The sequence below is a fragment of the Haemaphysalis longicornis genome, unplaced genomic scaffold (genome assembly GCF_048455015.1).
Source record: "Haemaphysalis longicornis isolate Haplotype H1 unplaced genomic scaffold, Haemaphysalis longicornis Haplotype H1 scaffold_88, whole genome shotgun sequence".
NCBI lineage: Eukaryota > Metazoa > Arthropoda > Arachnida > Ixodida > Ixodidae > Haemaphysalis > Haemaphysalis longicornis.
In genome coordinates this window covers 1,055,845-1,071,553 of record NW_027526456.1, presented here as the reverse complement: position 1 = coordinate 1,071,553, position 15,709 = coordinate 1,055,845, and the positions used below count along the sequence as shown (strand labels likewise).

At 48.4% G+C, this 15,709-nt stretch overlaps 1 protein-coding gene across 1 annotated transcript in view; it reads right to left on the bottom strand.

Annotated features, from left to right (window-relative positions):
- LOC144150973 (uncharacterized) overlaps positions 1-15,709 on the bottom strand; it is a 38,239-nt gene that overhangs the window by 21,291 nt on the left and 1,239 nt on the right. The window contains exons 2-4 of the mRNA XM_077682273.1: positions 14,285-14,403; positions 6,074-6,091; positions 3,944-4,210 (exon numbers count right to left, since the gene is read on the bottom strand). Of these exons, the coding sequence (XP_077538399.1) occupies positions 3,944-4,210; positions 6,074-6,091; positions 14,285-14,403 (404 nt within the window). The remainder of the gene's footprint in view (positions 1-3,943; positions 4,211-6,073; positions 6,092-14,284; positions 14,404-15,709) is intronic.

The following is a 15,709-nucleotide window of genomic DNA, read 5'->3' as shown; positions in this document are numbered from 1 at the left end:
TAAATTATCGTGATTATTGAATTTTGTGCGTATATTATAATTCGTAATCCCGTGTATACAATGCTATTTTACAGCCAAGAACTAAACAACTCCTTGAAATATGCACTAAATGACAAAGCAGCCGGCATTCATCCTGTTCTCGAAATCTCCTGCCAAAACGTTTAGAGTATAGAGGGACTGCATCATCCTTCGCTCTGCTTTCTTTATTACTGAGCGCCGCCCCAGTCAAGCCTTTTTCCCTGGATTTTTGTTGGCGCTCTTAACATCTGAGTGATGTTAGATAAACTCACTCTAACTCTGACTTACCAACCTTTCTTTGCACCATACTTACAACCCCTTCACCATTCAAGTTATTGACACCATAATTATAATTACTTCGTGAATTTCAAGAATAAAGACAGTGTTTTGTCGCCGAGCTCCCATGTGTATTCAGGCTTTTGCGCCAGCCTTTCCTGGAGCGCATGCATTTCTCAATAGCGTAGTTGAAGTATATAAAACGTGGGTTCGATTCCCACCAATGACTCCAAAGAAATTCAGTTTCTGAATGGTCAATTTCGTGTCTTTTATATTCTTTTTTCGCTAGACCAAAACATATAATAGCATTTACCAGCCAAAGAAAGGCAATTGTCTTCGAAACGTTGTCACGGCTGTATACGCGGCACGTTGGTATCGCTTTTCCGGGACGAAATTGTGCTTCTGAAAATGCCGCTGTTCTTGGGAAGATAGCATTGAATTTCAGGCCTTAAACGGCAAACTTTTTCCTGAACAGGTTCTCAAGTGCATTAAATTCAAAGATAAAATTTCGAGGGATCAAGTGTACAGGCAAACAAGCAAGCAGTCAATGGCACATGGTTTTCGGCCTTGTTGAGGACACACTTACACCACTGATGTATAACCCCCAGGAAATAAGCCAGCAAGGGATCATAAGTGCGGGCATATAATATAAAAAAATGCGATTTTGTTGGTTTTATGCACTGCAGCTACACCTGGGATATGAGGTGTGAAGTAGTAAAGGGCTAGGGAATAAGTCAGACTACTTCGGAATTTTCAACATCCGCTGAATCTTGACTCGCGCGTTTTCGTTTTCTGCCTCCATCGGAAAAGCGGCCGCGGCGTACGTTAAGGGGGGTTCACACGACGGACATGTCAGCAGCCGGACTGGTGACGTCGCATGACGTCAGCAGACGATCCGGTGGAAGGAACCATTCACACGACGGATAAAGCGAGCAGGCGACAGCGTGAACGGACAAATCATACTCTCGACGTGTGGACCGTCTTCGCGCGGCGAAAAGCGCAACAGGTTCGAGGGGCTCAGTGCAGCGGCAAAGGTTGACGCCGACCAAAAGCGCTGTTGTGTGGGGATGGCCGTAGCGTTGGCCACAGAATGAGCCGCGTAGGATCAGGTGCGTGCTGAGTGAGAACGCGTGTAGGCAGGAAAGATGTATCACCCACGTTTTCTCGCCCTGCGTTTCCTGAACTCCAGATTCCTTTGCTATCGCTTCAACCGCTCTACGTTTCTCGGCTGTCCGACGGAGCTCACGATATTGTTGCGGGCACTTCAGCGCTACGATCGGTGTGGCGCCACTCTAGATTGTGGCTGACAAGTCAAATGCCCCTGGCGCGAAAGCCGTGTACCCCCGGGCAACAGCGCCGAAACGAGCACGCGATCTCGATCAAGTGGCGAACTTTATACAACCCCAACACCCTTCACATACCTCCCTGCTGCTTCGAGCAGAGAGGCATGGTTGCTAGACTAGCCAGCCTTGCGCGCACCAGAGCGCGTAATCCCCCGCCATAATCGCGAGCGGAAAAGAAGCCTCGCCTTGTCAGCCCGCGTCACCCGCGGTCGCTAGGGCCAAGAATCGGTGACGTCGTATCACGCGGTACGCATTCCGCGGTGCGACGCATTGATATAGTCCGCCGTCTGAATCGGCCTTTCAGCGCAAAACCTCACGAGATGCCCCAGACTGCTGCATGGGACTTAGGCGGCGATGCCTTGCTTCTGTATTTCTTTCGTATATTTTTATTTGGTTAATCAATCATTGAGGGCGCATTGCGCAACAACGAAGAAAGCGACCAAAGTGCACTTATAGCAGCTGCGCATTTTAAAGGTGCAGCTTCGTCTGTCAATACAGTTACAAACTGTCCGCTTAGTAATGGCAAGGCTTCAATTGAACGGGGCCTAAGCCGAATGTAATTACGCAGCCGGCCACTCCTTTATCGTTTACGCCATAGCTTTGCTCCGTACTCCCAACAGCGTTGTCTCCTGAGACAAGTCTTGGTCATCGGCCGCTTAGGGTGTCCGTTGAAGAAGCCTCAAGAAGTAGTACCTCGCATCGCCAGTCGCCATCATGACTTGAAGGAGGAAACCCTCATTCGTCTGTACACGTCCTTCGCAGTCCGCCGGGTGACTTACGTTGCTCCACACTTTCACCTACTCCGTCCAGAAAAAAACAAAAACAAAATAGATGCTCTACTTTGAAGAGCCTAAAGCAGGCCATCTGCCTCCCGCTTAACGCCTCCACCGAGCGGTTTGAGGCTCTCGGACTGATAGCAGTCTCGACGAACTCATTGAGGCCCAAAGGTTACCAGAGCACGATAGTTTAACAGCCAAACGGGATGCCACATTTTGGACACATTGGGCATTAACCACCGTTGAATCATTATCCCTACAAAGCGCCTAGACTGCATACCTTTCGGCGAAACATGCACCCCATCCACAACGAGGAGCGACAACAGGCCGGGGCTCAGCTCTGCACAAACGCTACGCTAACTGCGAGGGCATGGTTTACGGACGCGACTGACTATTTTGGTTACGACGCCATGGAAATTGTGGTGGTCAATAATCAGGGAAATTTCGTTGCCTCCGGCTCTCTCCGCACGCTCTCCTCAGTGGTCGGTGAAGAAGCGGCCATTTCACTGGCGACGGTGGACGTCACAAGAGCAGAAATTGTAATAAGCAAGGGCAGATCTCCCAAGAGGCGTCTGCAATCTTAACCTCGGGCTTCGACCCGGAAACAAAAGAGTGATACACAGCTAATTTGAACCTGGCCATTCCGGCCTGGCTGGGAACGAATAGCTGCAGGACGTCGCTCGAGGCTTTACCTAATCAGCGGATATCCACTTAAACGAGGGTTTCGTATCGCTGCCCGGCAGGCTGCCCAGCCACGCATCCCTCCCTAACTAAACGCCAATCCTTGGTCTGGCGACACCTCCAGACAAACTCATATCCGAGCATGATTGCCTACAGCCACTGTTTACCCAGGGCGTTACCCCCTCCCACAGAGCGCCACAGCTGCCAGGAACGAGCAGACCTAGCACACATGCTATGACAATGTCTGCTAGCTCTGGAAACATTGCAGGCACACTGCAGGCAGCCACACTAGGTCGCAGTGTTATTAACATGAGCAGTGGAAAACCATACTGCGTAGCTCCAACCGGGAGGATCAACTATGGGCCGTCCAAGTGGCCGAAAACACTACCAGGGCCCCGCAGATTCTGGCCGACGCCTAGGAACTCCAGTTGGCAACCAAATAAAGTTTTAGCCTATCTCTTCTCTAGAACGTCCTTGTGGACAGCTACCTCACTTACGAGGAAAAATAGTGCAAAAGACTGGAAAAAGTGACGAACAACAAAACACAGGTGCTGACGAACACCTGAGCGCTTTATTGCCTGTTTATTGTCAGCGCCTGTGTTTTGTGGTGGTACCTCACTGTCCAGTCTTTCGCACTGTTTTTTCTCGTAGTGCAATGTACCAACTGGCCCTTCAGCAAATTCTTCTACCTCGCGTAGCTTCCTATAAGCGTGCAGCCGTGGCACAGGCGGCGATGAGTGCGTACGGGAGGTGGTGGTGAAAACGCTTGTTGAAATAAAATGGTTAGGGAAGGGGAGAAGATAGAGAATGACCCAGGGGAGGTGCGAAGAAGGAAGGCGGGAAGCTTGCCCTGTGCGTAGAAGTAGTGGCGGCCGTAGTCGTCCTCGCCGAGCGTCAGGTCGCCCGTGTAGACGGCGTGCGAGCAGAGGCGCGTCAGGGCGTCCGCCAGGCGAGCGCTGCCCAGGCCGTTGGTGGCGCACACCAGGACACCCGGGTAGGCCCGCAGCGAGGGCGGCGTCGTCTGCGCCGTAGTGGCCGTCGACCGGCGCTCGTGGCCGCCACCCTGTGGACTCTCTTCCTGCCCTGTCCCCGGGCTGGGGAGTAAGGGAGCGGCCGCTGCGGCAGCACACGGGGCAGGTCAGTCGTCGTATTAATACACATATAGTCCTGCTGAATGAATAACTGTTCTGGCTTTCTATGGCGATTGTTACATGACAAGTAAAGCTAACATCACGTTAGAATAGTTTGGAGGGAATGTTTATCTCCAGAAGGGTTTAATGACGGGCTGCGGGGTACATTTGTGAACTTGAAGAAAAACAGTGCAAATTACGGGACAAGAGTAGAGGCAAACACACAAGACATGCGCTCTGTTATATGTACTGTGTTGGGCATTTGTACACGGGATCTGCTGTGTATTTGCCCTTACTCCTGTCCCGTATCTACCGCTGTTTTCCTTAAAGTTCAATCTTCATCTGGCTCATCATCGTTCCCACGATAACTATACATTAGAATTTCACCACGCTGTCGAGAAAGCCGAATTCAATCTGAATTCAAAGCCTTTCTCGATATCACACCTCATAGCTCCGCCCTTCGATGTCACATCTACAGTAAAAGCCACGTGCCTTTCCTTATTTTTTACAGCTTCTTAGATAAATCTGAAAAGAGCCCATTTGTCGTTCTCTATGTTAGATGTGCTATAAGAGCGCTTCGGTTAAGAAAGCACTGTTTGCGACGTTACCGACACTTCTTCCCATTTATGGCAGTCATCACGCAGCAGATAATATATTTTTGAGCCTTTCTGTTTACCGGTTGTAGGGATTCAAATCAGTATGATTAAATAACTCTTTTTGGATGAAATGTAGACAGCCTGCTACTACGTTTATGGGGCAGGCCTACGTTGCAGTTATTGTTGGTTGATTTGTGTAATTTCTTAAACCATTCACTTTTTTAGGTGTCTTTGGGTCCTGGGGGTAAATAAAAATAAATAATTAATAACACCCCCCCCCACACACACACATACACACACACACTTAAAAAAGCCCTAAAATACCTTAGAAATTTTGGTTCTCCCCCAGATCGATAGGTTGAAATAGATGAACATTTAATCGTCTGAGGCGCACCTATATTTGAAACGGGAATAGTGTGCTCTTATTGCAGTTGAAGTGGTTAAATGAAATTGCGGCTTGCACAATACTGCTGGCGTGAGGTTTTATGATTGAATAGAACCCGTCCAAAATTGCACTTCCCTTCCTAAATTCGTGCTTGATTTCAAGTTTGCCCGAACGATGCCAGCTTGATTTCGGGGCTCAAATATCTCCGTATTGCAGAATGTGGGCAGTCACGTTCTATCATCGCTATCACCAGTGATGTGTTCGGGCATTTCTGGCGCGTTTTTAGAGTGCAACTTCAGGCTGAAAATTAGAGTGCATAATAATGATCGAAGTCAGACTCAGTTGTTCTTGGCGTTATAGGTTTGATAAGAACAGGACCAGTATTCAAAGCTAGGCTTTCCGTGTCGTATTCCCATACACCCAGCGTGCCGACGACAACTCAAAAAATGTTACGCGAAGTCTGTACGATGTTCTGTACGATGTTCAAAGGTATCGTGAGTGAGGCTGACCCCTAACTTTTTTTCATATGGAATAAATGCCATCCATCGACATTATCCTTTAACGTTATCCAATGAGCTGATCTATGCATTGTATTAGCTCATTCAGGCGTGCAGTTGACGTTGGTATAGCCATTATGGCAGACTTTTAGCATCGCAAAGGTCTTTGAAATGCCTCACAGCCGTTGTCAGGAATACCAATAGAGCTCGCCGCTTCAAAAGTGCTTTTGAGTGATTGCGGCATAGCTTCGAACGCATGTGAAGGAGGGCGTACTGTCGCTCCAGGCACGCGCACGCGGCGAGGATGTAGCTCATTTTGTTGGGAAGGAGGGGCGCGCCAGCCTGGAGCTAGCCGGGGTGTTAATACTTACCTTCTTCGTTGTCGACACCTGGAAGTACGGCACATTTCAAAACATACTCAGGCTCCGCCAGGCTTCGCGAGCAAAAAATATAAAGAGCTAATTATGTCAGTGCTCATCAGTGCTGGGAGACATCCGCGAGAGGTGCAAATTCGCGCGTCACAAAAACGTCTATACAGACAACATGTAGGTAGCTATTCTGAGGTACCTATTTTAACGCAAAAGGCGGAAGCAAAAGAAGAAAATAAGGAAGTCAGCGAGGAACGTGATGGGATTCGCGCTATCGTGTTAACCTAAACGTGAAGTGAAAGACTGTGCGAAATTTCAGACGGCCACAAAATGAGAGAACACAAGACAGGTGCATTAATCTCTCTTTTTGTAGCCGTCTCAAATTTTGCGCAGTTTTTCACTCCATGTTAAAGATGCACCAACTCACCCACCAACAAGTCCTTCTAAACTATATCGTGCTAACGTCGAGTTACCGAAAGGCGTTTCCGCGGTTTTTTGGTTTCCGCATTCTCAATGGACCCAGCAATGAATCTTCGGAATATATTGTCAGCTTAACTAGGTGCAGAGCATAACGTGTGATTTGACTTGACGCAAATGTCTTACCGAATCCTTCGGCGGTCATCATGTACGCTTCTGAAACAAACAAAAGCAATTGCCGATGTTTACTAGGTGAAAACACACGAACAAACAAATAGAAAACGCCGCCCTCTTTCAACTATCGCAAATTAGCCCTCGGTCGACATAAAGGTTTTCACGACGTAAATTCCAATATCAAAGCACAACCACAGCACTGACCACATACTAAGAAAGCCTAAACTAGAAATGCTTTCACATTATGTTGTATGCCCTGTGGTAAAGGGAGCCTGAAGGCTAGAGCTCTTTTTTAAACGCTCAGTGAGGCCCGAAGCTCCCCTCCCGACTCTACTCGGTCGGCGTCATCTTCCTAAAAGCCTGTTCCGATTGGCTTTCAGTTTTGTCACTAAGATCAGGAGCAAATGAAATAAGGTCTTTTAGTTGTATTCTTGGTAGTAGTAGTAGTAGTAATAACTTTATTTTGCCCAAAAGTTGTGGTGATTGCACCACTGAGCTGTTCGCTCAGTCATCTAGACAGCGGGGCTCCCGGTGTTTTGGGAGCTCGGTGTCTTCAGCCAACTGGGCGAGGGCTTCTTGCACGTGGGGAGCTGGGCTAGAGATGGCAGCCTCCCACTCGGTTAAGGATGATATGTTATGAAGGATGGGATGATTTCTTCTACGTGATGCGGGTATTAATGGGCATGACCAAATGATGTGGTGAAGTGATGCTCGTTCCACAGAACAAAAGGGGCAAGCGTCCTTATATTCGCCAGGATATATGATGGACATGAGATGCGGAGTGGGGAATGATAATGTTTGGAGCTGCCTGAGAAGGACTGCATGCCTTCGACTGAGCGATGGATGCGGTGGTGGAAAAATTGTCCTATCCTGGCGGAAATGGTCAAGGATATCGCCGAAAGTATGGAGACGGTCCTTATAGACGAAAGGTTGCGGGATATCTTCATGGGTCCTATGAGGCTCTCGGCGAACCATATCTCGAGCAGTCTCATTGGCTCTCTCATTTCCCATCAGGCCAGAATGTGCCGGTGACCAGATGATGCGGAAGGTCCGGCTATGAGGTGTGGGTCCTTGCGAGATGGTTGCCAAGGTTCTAGATGATACCCTGCCGTTTAAAAAATTTAGAACGGCCGATTTAGAATCGGTTATGATGGTAAGATGCGGAGACCGGCTGTGGGCTATGGCTAGACCAATTGCCATTTCCTCTGCCTCTGTGCAGGAAGTGCAGCTTACAGATGCTGTAGCGATGGGGCTCCCCTTGGAGTCGACCACCGCTAGTACCGATGCGTTCCTGTCTTGATATGGGGCGGCATCGGTGTATACCACAGGAGACCCCGGTGGGTGTTGTTTGGCAAGGGCCTTCGCTCTTGCCTCACGGCGTTCCTTATTGTGGATGGGGTGCATTCGCCTAGGCGTTGGGGACACTCTTATGACATTCCTCAGAGGAGACGGAATGGCAACAAGTCGCGTGTAGTGTGGTGTTTGGGGTACCAGGCCCAAAGACCTCAGGATGCACCGACCGGCAGAGCTGCGAGAAAGCCTCTCTAGTTGTGCGGTTCGCTGTGCCTCTATAAGTTCGGAGAGAATATTGTGTATCCCGAGGCGCAGTAGGTTTGCAGTTGATGTGTGTTGGGAGAGGCCGAGCGCTCGCTTGTGTGCCGTACGGATGAGGCTATCAACTTTCTCCTGCTCCGTCTTCCGCAGGGTGAGAAACGGCAATGCGTATGTAACGCGCGAGATGACGAAGGCCTGCACCATCTTTATGAGGTTGGACTCCTTGATGCCCTTGTGCCTCGTCGAAACCCTGGAGATGAGTCGGGTGGTTTGATATACCCCCTTCTCGATCTCTCTGAGTGCATCTGTATGCCGGCCATTAGCATTTAGGCGGAGTCCCAAAACCTTTATGGAGTGAACTATGGGAATGTTGGCTCCTGATGATGTGGTTACGGTTATTATTGGTGGGATTTTATGATTTGGTTTGTAGATGAAAAGCTCCGATTTTGGGGGGGAACACGACAAGCCGTGCACGGCTGCGTACTCCTCAACGGTTTGGGTTGCCCGTTGCAGGGCTTCCTGGATTTGGCCGTCGGAGCCTCGAGCAACCCACAGGGTGATGTCGTCTGCATATATGGAATGATGTAGGTAGGGTATGTCCGAGAGAAGGGCCGGAAGGTCCCTCATGGCGAGGTTAAACAAGAAAGGTGACAGTACTGATCCTTGGTGTGATGGCTCCCTAGAGAAGTAGTGAACAGTGCCCCCATACTCGGAGAACATCAAGGTCCGGCCGAACAGCGTTCCCCTGCCGTATACGGCCGCTTACATGGGAGAAGGCGGACATCCGCGTTCAGTCGAGCACCAATAAAATTGATGGCGGCGTAACCGATCACGTTATTAATATATTTGCCTGTGCATATTCTCACGAGAGGAAGATGCAAATAAACTATGCAAATAAACAATGATTCTGAAACTTAACTATGTGTCCGGCAACACTCACCTACAACACCTTCGCCATTGAAGTCGTGCGTGTGAGTGCAATCTTTGCTGGATTTTCTGTGTCACGGAGCACACAACACTTCTGCATGAAAATATTTATCCCCTTGGCAACACCCCAGTGCGCGTGACCCCACGGGTGAGCGCCAGCCCAGTAGTGATTAGGGTGACTCACCGCGCTTCTTCGTTGAAGGAGTGGTGGCATTCGCTGAAAGGGAATAAATAACTTATTTCGGGACACCCTAACCACGGTTAGCAACAGTTGTTATTAAGCCAACTTATTACTTATAAGGCTATGTTCAAACTACCGACGCAAAAGCCGTATCGTGATTTATGGACGCAAAGAAAAAAAAAACGGCATGCCACGCATTTCGGTCGGCTGAGACGTGAAACGACGTTATTCTCAAAAGTTATTATGGCCATTGCGGCAACAGTCGGAACCCGGCCTTACAGCGAAGGTGCATATGCCCAGGATCCCGGGGTCTCCCGCAGGCGGCGACAATTTCTCAGCGGAGTGTTCTCAGCGTTCGGAAAAAAGGCATACGCTTACTCGGCCCTGCACTCGCGACACACTCCAACTTACGAGGAGCACAAGCGGTGCCACTTTCAGTGTGCAATTCATCATGCCGCATCCGTGTGCCACTTTCTACTAGACATATTCCCAGTTGCGGCCTTCGATTTGACTGTACGCCATTGCGCGATGCGCAGCTTTTCGCACAAACCCCGGAACTTTATTCAGATTTTTCTATCCTATTTAGTTTATGTATTTCACCATGCATGCTCTTCCCAGAACACTGCGACTAGACGCTTTTTTTTACGCGTATACTGAGAATACGCTATACTGATCAACATAAAGCTCCTGTCTAGCGTACTTCTTTATTCTTGGGAGTGCAGATAAAATGGATGATTGGGAAGACTGCTTCGGTGGAATTAAAGGTCGAAAGCACGAGATTACTAGCAAATTTATCCGTCCACATTTGAAAAACACAAGCCCTTTAACCATACATTGGCAGTGCAGCGAGCCTTCCAACTTTTCGATAATTAACACCGTCGAGTGATACATAACCGCCACGTCAACAGAACAAGCGGCAGCTGGTCAAGGTCTTTGTTCGTGGCAATTGAATTTTATGCCACTTGGAAACTAATGTGATGAAGCGTGAGTGCCACATTTAGGCGACATTTCCGTGCTCAAATACTTCTACATCAGCCGTCATCCTGGGCACACCACGGATGATTCTCACTAATTTGCCACATTTAACGTGCGTGCAATCACGCGGTATGTAGCGGTACTCGAAGTGCAGCTTGCACACCGCACAGTTTTCTTCCTTAGGTTTATCTTCGAGCTTCACCTCTCGGAACGCTAAGGTGTGATAGTCTTTACAGCTTTAACACCTGCGTAGCCGGCGTGGCATCCTGGCGCCGATTCAGATTCCTCTATTACACTCTACCTAGGGCCGCAGAGTCGCACGTCCATCCGCCATCTTGAGTTCTCAAGTCGTGCGGGAAAGCCAGCCGTCACGCGTGTAGCCGCTGCCGGCCAGCCAGGCCAGCGGCAGCGGAGGAGGGGAGTCGGCGCATGCGTGGTGTGCCTGCAGCTGCCGGGGCAAGCGGCCGCTTTATCAGCCGAGCGGCCGGCGCTGCCGTGGCTACCGCGACCGCCGCCTCTCAGAACTGACTGAAAAGCGGGGTCTTGTGCGCAGCCCTGAAAGCGGGCTTTCCTGTTGTGAGGTGGAACCCACGGTATGTGGAAATAAGACGCGCAACTCTGGCGCTACAGGATGTACAGGAACTGCAGGTGTTCCTAGAGTTCTCCGAGCATTGCCCGGCGCACCCGGCAGCACGCGCACGCGGGCGGAGCTCTCACTGCAATCGGCGCGGCGGCTCCTACGTGCATGACGGGTGGCTTTCCCGCACTACTTTGAGACTTCTAATGGCAGATCAACGCGAAACTCTGTTCCTTAAGGAGACCTACACACAGGAACTTCAGGCATCCCTTCTACACATCCCACCTTCCGCCACTGCCCCACCCTGAAGAGCATATCTTGAAACCTAGAAAATGGTAATTTGGTTGTGCTTACTTTTGGCGGTGGAGGCTGGAAAAAAGTATGTGTCGGAAATAATTTGTCATGAGATGCTCATTTTTATGAAGTGTTTGAAGTTGCAATATACGTCCTGAGCTCCATTAACCAGAGTTGGGCGGTTCATGTGTTTGCTTTTGCGCGTAACTAGAGAACATTTACAGGCCAAAGGAATATTTGTGGTGTCGACAAACTTGGTTGATCACGCATTTTATTTTCTAAAACGAGTCTTTCTTGGGCTGGCTCAACTTGAAAATATTGGTCTGTTTCTATGCCGCACTGTATTCCAACATTCGAAAAAAAAGCATGCGATAGAGAGCTTGAACCAGAAGTAAATACAGGCAAAAACATTCCGAACTTCCGAAACTGCTGCCATGGGTTATACATGTCTATATATTCAGTGCAGAGGTAACTATATGCGAATTTGAGGCAAACTATTTTGGTAGATAACAGATAGTACCAGCATTTTTTTTATTAGGAGCGACGTTGGATTGATCTTCACAATAGCAAATGAAAAAAAAAAACGAAGTGTTGCAATAGAGTAAAAAATGAGCGATGATGCCAAAAAGAGGTGAAATCGAAACAATCACGATTGAAGAGATGTTGGCTCGAGCTGTTCTGAGCAAAACAAACAGAAAGTGTCAATAAATAGCGCTCGAGCTGTAAAATAGGACAATTTATGCCAGATGTCATATTTTCGTGAAACAAAAAAGAGCAGCGCGGACGCGGGAAAAGTCGGTTTACTTGGTCAAATCTCCGTTTCGCTTGTGCCAGGAGCTAGGGGGAAGGGAAAGAGAGCCACGGCTAGGAAGGGGAGAGAGCGGAGTGTTATGTGTCCGGGGGTGGTCGAACAATATGCTCTTGCGACGACATTTGCGTGGAAACAAGAAGACGCGTGGCCAACATTTCTGTTTTTTTTTGTGTTTTTTTTTTGGCTACACGGCAGTGCAAGCATATGCACTCCGAACTTTTAATTTGTAGCATTTCTTTTAGCTAGTAACCTGACTTCTTGGTTTATGAGTATTTATCTTAGTCCGAGAAAACAGTATGCCTGAGTACAAGTTTAGCACGGCAATAGCTGATGTAGTGTATCACTCCGCCGAAGCGACGGAACCGGTGTCAACGCTAGCGCGAGTTTTGCAAGAGATTTAATGCCTGACATCGTATGTTTGTTTTTTACCTAGTTTGTTTGTCGTCGCTTATAAGCGGATTAAGTCCGAAAAGTCAAGGAAACGACTCATGTCATGTTCCAAACGCTCGCGGTAATAACGCATTTCTTCCGCCGTGTGGAGAAACAGCCGGCTGCGCTGATGAGGTGAAGGGGCAACTTCAATTGTCGTTCTTAAGTTGCACCCGAATATAGTGCTGCCTATCTGCCTTTCACATTAGGCAGTGGAGACGAAGTGTGTATATGCAAACCCTTAAAAATCCACTGTTAATTGTGACATGGTTAGTTAACACATGCGATCAGTGCTTAGGGTATATGTCTCCTTGGGTAAGTTTAAAGATGATCTTATCAAACAATTATACTGTACTTTAGGTTACAAGTTCACGTCGAATACGTTTTTACAAAAATAAAACTGAGGTTAAGACAATCATTAAAATTACGAAGGATAAAAATAGAACAGCTAAAAATACAACAAAAACATTTTTTCTTGCACGCGCTATCGCGAGCGGCGCCAGACCGAACAAAAGCAAAGACACTCGGTTGTACCCGCAGAGATCTGGTCGACTCCTCCCGGTCTTCTGAATAGAAGAACCGTATAGTAGCCACGCGCGGGATGCTGTTATTTACAGCGAGAATGTCACTTATTATAGAATTTCATTTACGATTACAGTTCCCGTTGGCGCTAAAAAATCTATCTTCTTGTATTTATGACGTTTCTTCCAGAATTGTATTCGCACTGATCCTGTTTTGGAAGCTTAATTATCCCAGTACAGCCATTCCCACTCGGCATTATAATGACTCGAGTGTCATAAGCTGTACGTTTACAAATGTGTGAAGTGATAGAATAAGAAGACGTAAACACGGCCTTCCCTCGCCAAGTGTAGCTTGAAGTCACGAGGAGACAAAATTCTGGGTTGGTTTTACTCAGCTCGCGCTTGTGACCGACACTGCAAATGGTACTACGTTTGAAGTCGCTGAAAACAGAACGAAACAAAACAGTAAAGGATAGAATTATTCTCCGGTGGTTGCATTTTTATGAAAATTCTTTGGCTGAGTGAATTAGTCACGTTTATATTACAGGCTTCCATAAATCTTTACAGAAATAACACCTTGTGGGTGCTTGTGTGTATGTGCATTCATTCCATATAGACCAACTGGATGACTAGCCCTTAAATGAATTAGTATCCGTTAGTTAGTAGCCTTCACACCTTTCCTGTTAACGCCGTATTCACCACATGACACAAGAACCCTTGGTTGAACCCCTTTCGAAGAGTTGCGATTAAAAAACAACGTCTTCAAACATAACAATCTGCAGCTCGCCTTTCTGTATGGTTCAAAGCACATACGGCAAGGCCTTCCTATATAGCCTTGGGCTATTGCTTACCGGTGGTCTTCGGTGTGTCTGGAAGAGATGAAAAAGACGGAGCGGCGGGATTAAAACAAACAGTTCGCCCACAAAAAAACTACACCCCCTTTATGGTGCATGATGAGGACCCAGCCTCTTGTCTATAGCCTTGCCGGATTGCCCCCAGCGAGAGAAATCCTGTTCATCAAGTGTTAGATGCAAGACAGTTGCTCGAGGTTGAGCGAGTCCGCTCCAACCTATTGCTGCGATCATGATCTATGGATGGTTTGTTTTAAAAAAAAAGGTTTCAAATTTGTGGAGGCCTAACGCGCCGAAGTTACACCTGGGACACGAGGCGCGTCGTAATGGAGGGCTGGGATTAATTTCGACCACCAGGGGATGTTGAGTGTGCAACAAAATCTCGACAGAGGGGCCTCTTACGTTCAGCGGGGAGAGAGAGAGAGAGAGAGAGAGAGAGAGAGAGAGAGAGAGAGAGAGAGAGAGAGAGAGAGAGAGAGAGAGAGAGAGAGAAGGGGACTCACTGTCGGAGGTGAGGTGGTAGAGCAGCAGCGCGAGCAGCATCACGGACAGCAGGCCGGCGGCGATGATGTCCCACGACCAGCGCTGCGGGGCCGGCGCGTCGTGGTGGAAGCCCCGGTGCCTGCATGCACCAGCCGCGCAATGAGTAGGGTAAGCTGAATGTTGTCTGCTTCCCGCTGGTCCGGGGCTCTCGAAGCCCCGAGAAAAAGCTCAATCAGTTAGGCGTTCGTAAATCCGCTCCCTTCACCCCCACTGCATTACGATGAGGCACGCCGTAGTGGAGGGCTCCGGATTAGTTTAGACCACCTGAAGATCTTTAAGGCGCACCGAAATCTCGAACACACAGGCCACCCGCACTGCGGAATTATTTACACCCTTAAAGGGAATTTCTGTCGAATTATATCCTTAGACCGCAGAAAAACACAGGGAAATACCCTTTCACTGGGTGTTTATCAGGGTATTTTTACAGGGTATTTTGCCGCTTAGAACACCGTTTAAAAGGGTGTTGTTCTTGTGTTTCTGCTAGGACGCAAGTGTGTTATATATATACAGAAATTCCATTTAAGGTTGTAAGTTTTACAGTGCAAAGCCGGCAGAGGCTTCCTGTGTCCTCTGTTTGTCCTGTCTTTGTCTCCTGTCCTTGCGCCAAGCACGTGTCCGGTTTGTCAGCGGTAACATTGCCTTCCGTATCACGTAACCGACTAGACCAACTTACCGCCCTTAATTTCCTACACCAGCCTAGTCGAGAGCGACCATCTATTAAAGATGTTCCTAGCTGGTTCCATGCATTGTGTCGAGCTTTTTCCTTGGAAATTTTTTTTTCGAAAATTCGGCGGCCTCGTAAGCAAACCGACTGAATCAAAAAGCCACATTGACAAAGCCACTTTGCAACACCTTAGGGCATGCTGCCAGCTAGCACTCCTAGAAACCTAAAACTTTACGAAAGCGCTTTGTGGATATGATGCCAGAATTTTAAAAAAAAACTGGCTAAGCAAGGCTTAAGCGAAGCTGCAGAATTTCTTTCTACGTGGGCACTGAAGGACACATCACCACGCATTTGTTCAAGTTTGAAACTGTTTATTTACATGTTCCGTCATTACTTTGCGCTGTGCTAGCACTAATCACCGTCTTATGCATTGATATCGTTGTGTTCCTCATGCCAAGCATTACATTCGTGGTAGCGCTTGACGATCGCTGGGGCGCAGCGGCAGGCGCGAACGTGCACGACGCATGCGTGGCATTGCTGGAGTCACGTCAAGGGTCCGTGAAGCAGGTGTTGCGTCAGCTGTGGCGTTGTTGGTTGCTAGGCAACGCGAGGCGCTCCTCGGTGTTCTGGCCAGTTCTTTTTTTTTTTGCTAAAACCACTGCATGAGCCTAGGACGCTCAGTGGCCGCCGCGAAGCTCAAGCTCATGAGTGCTAGGCATTT